At 35.9% G+C, this 12224-nt stretch overlaps 1 protein-coding gene across 1 annotated transcript in view; it reads right to left on the bottom strand.

Moving 5' to 3' along the window:
* Positions 1-2435: 2435 nt before the first annotated feature.
* Positions 2436-12224, bottom strand: part of myo3a (myosin IIIA) — a 111977-nt gene continuing 102188 nt past the window's right edge. Inside the window, exons 32-33 of the mRNA XM_056451170.1 lie at positions 3211-3393; positions 2436-2994 (exon numbers count right to left, since the gene is read on the bottom strand). Of these exons, the coding sequence (XP_056307145.1) occupies positions 2880-2994; positions 3211-3393 (298 nt within the window). The 3' untranslated portion in view covers positions 2436-2879. The remainder of the gene's footprint in view (positions 2995-3210; positions 3394-12224) is intronic.

Genomic DNA, 12224 nt, shown 5'->3' with positions numbered 1-12224 from the left:
CAATGCATTTACATACGGACAAATTTGACACTATTATAGCCTAACATTTGTGATAATGTATAGGATAACCCAACAAAATGTATGGTCAAACATGGAAGAGATTTTTTTGATTAGAAAACCGGTAAAGGTGTGTAGCGTTATTCTCTCTGTACATTAGAAGGTGTTGAATTGTTTGCATTTGTATTAGTAGTTTTTAGCCAATGTATTTTTGCTAAATATAACAGCAGTTTAAAATCGGAGTTGTAGGGGCGTGGCTAAGCATACATCACCCAAGCCGTCAAACTGACGTAATCAGTTAGAGAAGCATAGCATTTCTCATTTCCACTAGAAAAAAACAATATATATATATATATATATATATATATATATATATATATATATATATATATATATATATATATATATATATATATAATTTAATATTGTTTATTTATTTATATTATTTTATTTATTATTATTTGTATATAATTTATGTATTTTTTTACACAGTGTGTCAATACCTGTTTGGGACCATAAAAATTTACACTGAATATTAGCCCATATTGTTTCTGAAAACATCAAGTGTACATAATTTTTATTCTGGTTATGCTCACTCATTAAAATATGTATGAAGCGGAAGTTGCTGCAGACTTTTATTTCAGTATGATGACGTAATTCCAACTGAAAAGGAATATAGAGTAGGGACGGGTTTTATTTTTGTCCATCTTTTCACTAGCAGCAAACTAACAGTTGGATGGGCGTGGCTACGCACCAAGCCGTGACATCATCAGAGAACTGCCTTTCCAGAGCAGAAGCAAATGGGTAGATGCTGAAAGATCATGCGGAATGCCCACAAGTTTTTTTTAAATATAGATTTAATTATTTTCTTAAGCAAATTTTACATTTCCAAATGTAAATTTTCAAATAGTAAACCTAACGTTGTGTTCTTCTTATAAGATATGGGGAATTATATAAAGTTGATTTGAGGATCGACTATTAAGAAAGCTTTAAAAACTTAAGATCTTTGCATAAGTATGCTTAAATTAACACGTTTAATTGCAAAAACCTTAAATTCTTTTCTTATTTTTCCCTTTCTCTCTTTATGATGTTATTTTTCCATTGTTCCATATTGTACTGTACATTTTTTCAGTGCATTTATTGGTTGATATTGTAAATTATGTTTTATGTACTGTGATTCAGCAATAATAAGAAAACATGCTGAATTTTGTGTATTGTTTATTAGTATTTAGCGAATCATTTTATTTACAGAAGGCCCACTTAAATGTCACTCTGAGTAACATTGGTTTATATACCAAAAACAGACACATTGTGAACCAATAAACTGTCCGTTTACGTTTAATAAGTTACATGAATATATGTTAAGCTGAATAACAAGAAACATTAGTTCACCTGTATTCTGACATTTTGTTTTCTCAAAAAGTATCTGATGCCTTTTGCATTTAATATAAATTCTCTATATAAATCTGTTTAACTTCATGCAGCAAAATGGGATGTTGTCATCTTCTGCCCAGAATGCAGTACAAATAAGTAAACCTAACTGGTACAAATATAAAGTTCACCTTATGATTATCTTCAAAGACACGTGTTTATTCACAGAGAGACTTGCATAGAATGCATACTTACAGAAAACATGCTAAACCTGAGATAAAAATCAAGCAAGTGCAGCACAAATGTCCTGTTACAATGCTAACTCTGATTATCAATTAATGGTACATTCTGTACAGCACAAAGCGTTAAGTGCTCATTATTTGCGCAACTACATACCTAAACTAAGGCTGTTTTTTGGTAACACTTCACTTGAAGGGATGTTCATAAGACATGATTATCATGAGGCATTTTAATTGTGTCATGAGTGTTTTTCCTTCACGTTTTCAGTGGAACAAACCACATTTGTCATTAAAATGTTTCATTAAAAGTGTCATTAGTATTCTGACAATTAATTTTTGAACAACATCACTAATATTTAATTTAATTCTAATGACAGATTGAACTTGTGCCACTGTAGTTGAGGTAAAAGAAATGCATTAATGGCACAAAATTCATTACATTCATAATAGCTTTAAGACATTCATGTTTATGACAGGTTTATGACAGGTTTTGTTGTCTTGGTAATGTGAAGTTGTGATAAAAAATGTCAGTTTTGCATTTAAAATGTCATAACTGAGCTACACACTGTAAAAATATGATCAATAAGTCCTGACAGCATATGTTTTTAGTTCATTGTAACTTATTAAACTAAGTTAATCATGTTCTAACTTAATTTTATAAGTTACACAAGCTGTTTTAACATGATATTAGTTTAATGGACTCATGAGGATAATTTGATCCAGCTTAAAAATGTAAGACAGCCAGGATTGTTTTTACAGTGTAATAACACAATGAGAGTTGTTATAAGCATAAATAAAATCTCATTCAAATTCATAATATGTGTCATGTCATGATTATAAAGGCTTAATGTAGTCTTATGAACACCCCTTCAAGTAAAGTGTTACAGTTTTTGTTTAATATTGCAAAGGTTCTTTGGGAAAACAAACCAAAATGGTAATGGTAAGTGAACAGAAAGCCTGTGTACTACTTAAAAAAATACAGATAACTCCAAAATGATAATCTTCCCCTTTAGGGAGCTGCGGCTGGATCAGTTCGATTTGGGAACGAATCATCTCATCTGATTCAAAAGAATGAATCTTTGATGAACCAAACACAGTCTGAGTTCTTTTTGAAGAGCAAAAGCTTCCATTCTTAATGCTTGAAATGACATGGAAAAGAGCAGCAGGTGCATTATTCTAAATGTTTTCTTTTGTGTTCCATGCAAGAATGACAGTCTTATGGGTGTGGAATGACATATTTACACAAGTCTTTAAAGAAGATGATGTTCAGGGTTATGGCTGTGTTATTAGCCTTCGTCTCTGGGAGGTCTTCCTCAGTATCTTCCTGTAGTCGTAGGGGTTGTCCTCGCTTTGACTCTCTGTAGAGGGCATTTTAGAAAATGAGTGCCTGTAGACAGAGAGAGAGGCAGATAAAGCGTGACTTCACATGAAAAATGAAGACGCGAGTGAGAAAGGGAAAGAAAGCGGGGAGGATTTCATGTCTTGATATCTGCATCTTCCGCTCAGACACATTTATCATGTCTGCCGCGCGCTGTAATGCAGTGCGAGGTCAACGTCTTTTGTTAAATGGAGAGTGTGTTGCAGATGTTAAACGCTCTTTCACCTCTTCTCCTTTGGGTCTTTGGGGATTTCAGATTTGGGGACATCAGAGAGGGGTCTTTCAGAGGAGCGTCTTTCATCAGAAGCCCTTCGCTTGCTCGATCGGCGCCTTTCATTGGGAAGGCTGGTGGATTTACTGCTGGACAAACCCTGGTAGTATTGGTCATCATTGTCCAACTTTTTTGGGCTGGTGTTTAGAAGAAAATAAAAAGAAATTATGAAGTTTCCACAGTTAAACACTAATTTTAGGTGCTCTATTTTTTTAAAACCTTTTCTCCTATAAAAACAGTGCATCCAGAAAATATTCATAGCGCTTTACTTTTTCCACATTTCTAAAACCCAGGCTCATTCTGAAAACGTAGTCCCGTGGACATTTCTGGAGACCGCTAAATACGTCTCGGGAGGTACGTATTTTCGCAGTTTTTGTTTTCTCGTGAATCCACAAGAGGTCACTGTGTGTGCTTTTCTGTATCTCATATTTCTCTCGTGAGTGCAGTTCGCGCCCGCTGTTCTTGCGTAAACCCACTAGAGGCCGCTGTCGATCGAGCGTCTGTCTGACTGGCTGAATGACTGGATAACTTACTGGCCGGCCGACAGACCCACCCTCCTCCTTCCCTAAACCTAACCAATTTTATCGATTGACCCGCCCACCCACTTACTTTCCTAAAACCCAACAAACAATTTACAAAAGCCGTCCAGAAAAAGAAAAGCCCTCTTCTGATTTTTACCACGTTTTCAGATTTCGCCATATTCTCACCCTGTTATTCACTCGTTCATTTTATTTTTTGGATTCTGTTTTTGTCTTACCTGATTTCTAGAACTGCTCTTCCCCGAACTCGAACCCCGTCGTCGTCGTGGTCATCTCCTTTCGGCGTCTCAAGTACTCGACGTACACGACGAGCTAACTGGACAAACTGGTTGCAGTGGGAAAGCCCTCCACACAGGGTAAGCTGTCAGCCAGTAAGCGCGAAAAGAAACAGCGTCACACCGTCATACGTACCTCTGGCTACATAATTAGGTCTCCAGAAAGTCCGCAGGTCTACATTTTCAGAATGAGCCTGGGTTGTTTATTTGTTACAGCCCTTAATCCAAAATCACATGTACATAAGTATTCACAGCCTTTGCCGTGAAGCTCTAATTTGAGCTCAGGTACATTCTGTTTCCACTGATCATTCTTGAGATGTTTCAGCAGCTTAATTGGAGTTCACCTGCGGTCAATTCAGTTGATTGAACATGATATACACCTGTCTATATAAGGTCCCAGGGTTGACAGTGCATGTCAAAGCACAAACCAAGCATGAAGACAAAGGAATTGTCTGTAGACCTCCAAGACAGGATAATACCAGCCTCCAAGGAGGTATAAGGCTGGTTACAGTTATTTATTTGTTTCTGAAAATATCAAGTGAACTTTCTGTACACTCTGATCACTCCTTGAAGTCTGCATGAACTAGAAGTTGAAGTATGATGACCTACTTCAAATTAAAATTGAATATTAAGTAGGGGGAGAGAGTTTTCTGCTATCATCTTTCACTCACAGCAAACTAAACATTGGAGGGGCGTGGCTACACATATTTCACCCAAGCTGTCAAATTGACATCATAAGAGAAGGACTGCTATTCCAGAGCGGATCAGATGGATAGATTTTGATTAAAGATTACAAAACCAAACAGTTTATTTTTTAATTAACCTGTACAGATTAATTGTTCACTTTAAGACTAACAATCTGTGCTCACAAAATAAACAAGGTACATTTTGATTTAATGTGGGCTTTAAGAAAAAAAATTGCTGCTCTTAATTGTCCCACAGACTCATTCCTACTAAAGTGTAACAGACCTTCATGTTGCGGATTACCAGCCACATCAAATCAGAGTGGTTGTATCCATTATTTTTAAACATCCATTTTTATTATCCTCAGAGGTTTGTAATTGCCCGAGGTTTGACATCATAGTTGGGCAATTATGTTTATTTTTGTGTATTTAATGTGTTTGTTTTGATTGTACAGCACGCCGGTATTCATGTGCAGTTGTAAAATGCTTTATAAATGAACAAATCTTGGGAGACATGAAACAAGAAAACGTTGAGTAAACAATTATTGGTAATACTTAACAATAAGGTTGTAACGTTAGTTAATGCATTTTCTAACACGAGCAAACACTGAACAATACATTCATTACAGTATTTATTAATGTTAGTTAATGAAAATAAAGTTATATATTGTCAGTTCACGTTAATTCACAGAGCATTAACTAATGTTAACAAGCTAGAGTTCGAAATTTAATAATGCATTAGTAAATGTTGAACTAAGAATAATAAATGCTGTATTAGTGTTCATACATTAATAGCATAAACTAATGAAACCTTATTGTAAATTCTGACCAAAACATTGCTGCATTTGTAATTCTTTGCTAGGACTCCAAAGTCTATCGCTCCTGATCATAAATAACATCTATTTTGTCATGCTGTTGATGTGTGGCCATTATGCCATATTGAGTGAATTTCATGGCTGTTCTGTGGTAAGTAAGCGATGATGGCCTTCAGGAGAGCCTCTGATTCATTGGTGCTCAGCAGTGATGGACTCCAGTGGAAATGTTCTTTCAGTGGACTTTACTCATTGTCTTAGGGCTTATCAGCGCTGTTATGTAATGAAAACAGTGATCTATGAAACCAATGAAGGCAAAAGCCTGCGGCCTGCCATCCAGCTCGCCAGCCAGACAGCTGATGCAATTATATGAGGCAACCCCACTGGACTACTGATGCACTTACTTTATCTTTATCTTTATCTCTCTCTCCCCCCCCCCCCCCTCTCTCTCTCTCTCTCTCTCTGTCTGTCTGTCTGTCTGTGTGTGTCTCTCTCGTTAAAAAATATGCACTGAAAAAAATTATTCCTTGGATTTACTCAATTTTTTTTACGTTAAGTGGTTGTAAACAATTTATTTGGGCTGAATTTAAACAAAAAAATTAAGTTGAACATTGCTCAATTTAATTTGTTTGTTTAAATTCGACACAAATAAATTGTTTGCAACAGTTTTGCATGCAACACTTTTTTCAGTGTGTTTGTTTCTTATTCAAGTTTTAGATGATGTTTCAGGAATGTTTTCAGGTTCTGCACTGTAATGCTGGGTTCCACAAAATTCCTTCATGTTGTCCCAATCGATTAAGTTAACTTGATTGTTTTGCTAATTGAAGTGGATTGAACATAAAACACTTAAGTTGTCCCCAAAAAAGCTCATGAATTCTGTTTTATCAGCTCATTTTAAATAAGTAGTTTGAACAAGCAGCAAAAAGAAAATCTCTGTCTTTTTATATTTAATCCACTTAAATTTGTAAAAAGAAACTAACAAGGTAACTTTATTCCTTCATGTTGTCCCTAAACAAATTGATTGCGTGGAACCCAGCATTTTTTACAGTGCAAGAGGGTTGATACACCATGGTTAAATGTTTTAAAATTGTCTGATGATGTGAAACCAGAATGAAGATCACTATGTACGACAGCTTTTAAAAGCGTTATGGGCATACAAATGAGAATTGCGTGGTGTTCACAAACTTTAGAAATTGCTGGGCAAGTTAGCCTAACCATAACAGTAGGCAAAACACATCAAACAACCCAATAAAAAACATTTTGATACATGGAAATTAAGTTTAAAACATTAAAAAAAATCTCTCACATTCCATGATTTGGATAAAAAAAGTAACTGACTGATATTCAGAGTCTGGAATAGACCTCTTAAAAATCCATGATATTACTGAATTACATCTATAAACTTAGCAATTGTACATATGTGCTTTACTTATTTCAAGCATTTACCAAATGTACTTTGACTTGTATTTCATTGTAGACAATATGAACACAAATTATTTCATGTTTTGTCTGGCCAACTTCATTTCATATGTAAATATACATCTTTTATGGTCATTCAGACCTGCAACACATTCCAAAAAAGTTGGCACAGGAGCATTTTAGTGCTAGTAATCAGGTAAATGGGTTAAATAATGATGTGATTTAAAACAGGTGATGTCAACAGGTGATTGTAATTATGATTTGGTACAAAAGCAGCATCCAAGAGAAGGTCTAGTCCTTTAGGAGCAAAGATGGGCTGAGGATTGTCAGTTTGCCAGAAAATCCATGCAAAAATTATTGAAATGTTTAAAAACAATGTTCCTCAAAGAAAGACAGGAAGACATTTGGATATTTCACCTTCAACAGTGCATAACATAAATAAAGGATTCAAGGAATCTGGAGGAATATCAGTGCAAAGCACAAGGGGGCAAGCCTTGGTAGTTGAACTACCATGATCTCAGATCCCAGGTACTTGACTGGCCTGTCTGCAGTCCCGATCTGTCTCAAACAGAGAATGTGTGGCCCAGCTTAAGACTTGTTTGCAGGAAGAATGGGACAAAATCACACGTGAAACACTTCATCACTTGGTGTCTTTAGTCCCTAAATGTGTTTTACGTGTTGTGAAAAGGCAACATTATAGTGTTTTTTTAAAATGTGTTGCAAGAATTATAATTGGAATGTTTTCTTATTTTGAAAAAACAAACAAACAAACAAACAAACAAACAAACAAACTAACTAACTAACTAACTAACTAACTAACTAACTAACTAACTAACTAACTAACTAAATAATTAAGAACACATTAAATAATGTTTGTTGTATTGTCTGCACTGAAATACAAGTGAAATTAAATTCAGAAATCTCTATTTCTATTTGCGTTTTCCATACTGTCCCAACTTTTTCTGATTTGGGGTTGTACCAACACAATCTCACGGGAATTCGTAACTTTTTGATTTAGTGGCTAATTCGTATGAATTCGTACAATCTAATTCGTACAATTTAGTAAGATTTGCTCACCCCCAATAATGACGGTTGGGTTGAGGGGTGGGGTTAGGTGCCACGCCTCCTTTTTAAAATCGTACAATTTTGTACGAATTAGCCACTAAACTGACAAAACGTAAAATACTTCCGTTTTCTCGAGGTGAAACGTGAGCTGTGGCAGACACACACAGTCCTGGAGAAACAGAGTGTTCTGCTTCATCTGTCTGCTCTGTCTCTCACGCTCTCCACATTTGTACCGCAGTACACCTTCATTACCTTCATGTCCTCAGCTTGCCTTTTCCTTCTCTAGGATACCTTATAGGTTCTCTATCTCTCTGTTTTCTCTCTGTCCACTGCTGATCTCTTCCCCTATTTCTTCCTGACATAACATCAGACAGAACTAGAATTTTTTCTATCCTACTGACCTTCTCATGTGACGCATGCAAACCATTTTTAAAAGAAATAATATTTTCAGTGATAAATACACATGTGCTGTAGATATACAAAATACATATACAGTTGAAGAAAATAAATTAGGTTAGAATTTGTCATTTTTAAGCAACATTTAATCAAGATATTTTTTTCCAAGACATTTTTAAACAATTTTAATAACTAATTTCTGAAACCAAATTTATTATGTCTTAGTGCATAATTTTACAAGTTATTTCGCAAGATACTAGTATTCAGCTTAAAGTGCAAGTCATTGGACAAGTGTATTATTTTCTGTAGCCAAAGCCAATTGAAAAACAATACAATAAACTGTTTAATATATGTATTAGAATTTGGAAAATAGATGGAATTTTGATGAAAATAGATGAAAATTAAGAAGTTGGATGTCCTGGAGAGAGCAGAATTAGTGCCAATGAGAGTCCAGTATTATTACTATTAAGTCTATTAAAATAATTATGTAGGCAGAAAAAAAATGAGAATAAAGATATTTAAAAATTTAATTAAAATGTAAAAATAAATTAATTAGCTCTCCTTTAATATTTCCAAAGTGATTTTAGCACTTACGGGCTAATTTCAACAGCTCTCTCTATCATTTGAATCTCATGTAAATATAATAACACAGTCTTCCCTGCAGACACAGGATGTCAACATTGATGTCAGAACCCAACGTCAGTCCGATGTCAATGTCCAACATCCAATCTAAAATCAAACTAAAATCAACCAAATATCAACGTCTAATCATGTTACACCTTGACATTGTGTGGACGTTACCACTATGGCATCTATCAGACATTGGATTTTGGTCACTTTCCAACGCAACCAAAAAACAGCCAAATTTCAACGTTCGATGTTGTTATTGGACATCAAAATAATGTCCTCAGACGCTGGCTAGACATTGAATTTTGGTCACCTGATGTCATGACCTAAATCTAACCTAATATTAGTCTTATGATGTTGTGTGCCTGCTGGGTTGTTACTTTCATCTCTGTAACATTGCTTGTTTTCCACCTCTCTCTCTTGTAAACACTACTACTATTCTACTACAGATGCTTCCTCACAAATTACAGCTGATACAAAGTTCTGCTGTTCGTAATATAACTCGGATGCCATCAAAACAACATGTTAGCCCCATCCCGTTATCAGCTTTATTCACTTCCTATTAAATTGCATAATGAATTCATAATTCTTCCTCTCCCTTACAAATCTATTACAACCTTGCTCCTTATTTTTGAAATTGCGATCCCTTCTCAAAATCGTAATACAGACTCATCATCCCAATTCAAACCAAAATCACTTATTCAAAAAAGCCAGCCTGACACTGGAAGAAAAGTAACTCTTTTATATATTGTCATTCATTTCATTCGTTTTCCTTCGGCTTAGTCCCGTATTTATCAGAGGTTACCACAGTGGAATGAACCACCAACTATTCCAGCATATGTTCTACACAGCGGATGCCCTTCCAGCCGCAACACAGTACTGGGAAACATACACTCTCACATTCACACACACATATACTGCGGCCAATTCGGCTTATTCAATTCACCTATAGCGTATGTCTTTGGACTGTGGGTGAAACCTGAGCACCCAGAGGAAACCCAGGTGAACACTTGGAGAACATGGAAACTCCACACTGAAATGCCAACTGGCCCAGCCGGGACTCAACCAAGCGACCTTCTTTCTGTGAGGCGACAGTGCTAACCACTGAGCCACTGTGCCACCCTATCGTCATCAATCATTCATCACTTATTATATTGTGATGAACTGTAATGGTAAAGTAATGACCCAGACTATATTGATTAGCAAATAAACGACCCATCTTTGTGACGTAGTGTGTCTGTGTGAGTGTCGCTCTAAAGCCTTCAGCCTGTCTGTCTCTCAGAGCTGTTTGTCACTCGAGCGGCCTGTGAAATCTCCTGTCAGCACTACTCATGGAGGTCCAGATTTATGTTCACACACACAATATTTCACACATGCTGTGACACTGCAGATATGTCACACTGGCCTTACTCCTGACAGCAAAATGCTACAGGAACTAGGAAACTAGGAAATTAGTTACTAGGAATTTACAATTGATGTATATATATTAATGGTGGGCCGTTATTGGAGTTAATGTAAAAAAAAATATCGCCGTTAATCTATTCTAAAAGTTGGGTTGGGAGCTGGGTCTTTTCTACTCAAGTTATGATGACTTTCACCTTGATATTTTAGCGCGGATGTATACCTGACCGGTGAGCTGCCTGACTAAAAAGTGCCCTTCTGAATCAAATCAGCAGGATGCCTGACTTTAACTGCAGTTTGGCAGTTTCACTTTCACTCATGAACATTTCATTCATGCCCCCATGACAAACTGGGGTTATTAGACGCAAATAAGGAGTAAGGACTGGTGAGAGTGTTATGAAAGTTAGTAACGCACGCCGAATGGAGGGAAAAAAACTTCCGCATTTCGTGATGTGTGCGTATGTGTGTGTGTGTGCGGTCCTTTATTTACGTGTGTGTGTGTGTGCGGTCCTTGATCTTGTCAGAAAATATGGCGAAAAGTCCTACATGACGGTATTAGTTTGATTGCTTAGTTTACTTCAATAATGCCACTACTATATGCATACTCCACATGTCTTAATTCCATTTCTGTTTAGTTCAGTTATGACTTTAGTCGGATTAAGGTAATCAAAAATTGCTGTTTGGAGCTTATGTAGGCCTACAGTTCAACATTCATGTTTAACTGAATAAACAGTGAGTAAACACAAGTACATCTTATTGAACATAATTTAAGTTCATTATCGTAGTAGAACAGTTTCTCAAGAAGTTTATGATGCATTCTGGAAATAGGAGATGAGCCCCTGGTCTAATGCGCCACCTGGCTAGAGCATCCGTTCTCAAAGACTTATATTTAGTCGTTATTTGGGTAGCATACATATTCTGAATGCCTTCGGCAGAATTCAAATGAGCCATTTTAATCTAGATTAATTCCGAGATTAATCTAGATTAAAAAATTTAACTTTGCCCTATATTAATCTATATATATGCCATGAGATTTCATGCATAATGAGAATTATTTATATTATTTATTAAATTTCCCATTAACTGCATTTTATTAACGTCTACCCCAACTGTCACAGTAATGTAGAAAACAGATCTGGATCTGCAGTCTTCTCTATTAGTATAGCTGATTAACCATGTGGATGGATGATAACAGAAGGCCCCTACCGGCCCATACCTGAGTGTTAACCACTGATAATCACTGATAATGCCACTGATAATTCAATCCAGTGATAGCATACAAATCGTGTGACTTGTCATTACTAAGACCACACAATTTGTCATAAATCTGTCACAAACATGACTGTCATTAAGCCATTATAAAGATGTCGTGATTATAAAGGTTTCATGACAGTCTTATGAACACCCCTTCAAGTAAAGTAGCATATTTTTATTCTTCACTAAGGGATGAAGTGAATTTCAAAATATTTGAGCAATGGGATATTGTAAGCAAACACCCCAACATCATCCATACTTCTAAGACTGATAATTTGATACATATTTAAATATATGCTCGCATGCGTTCCTCTCAAACATGGCAGTGGTGGGGAAAACAACTAAGAAAGCATCTAATTATATGAATGTCTGTACAAGCTCTGCAATTCAGCACTCCATTCACATAAAGGCACGTTGATGCAATCATTTTGATTGCTTGAAGGCACAATATGAAAGACTCATTCATTAAAGTATTCAAAAACTGCTAGAACAGTGTT

This window comes from Danio aesculapii, chromosome 24 (genome assembly GCF_903798145.1).
Source record: "Danio aesculapii chromosome 24, fDanAes4.1, whole genome shotgun sequence".
Taxonomy (NCBI): Eukaryota; Metazoa; Chordata; class Actinopteri; order Cypriniformes; family Danionidae; genus Danio; species Danio aesculapii.
This window is presented reverse-complemented; position numbering and strand designations above follow the sequence as displayed.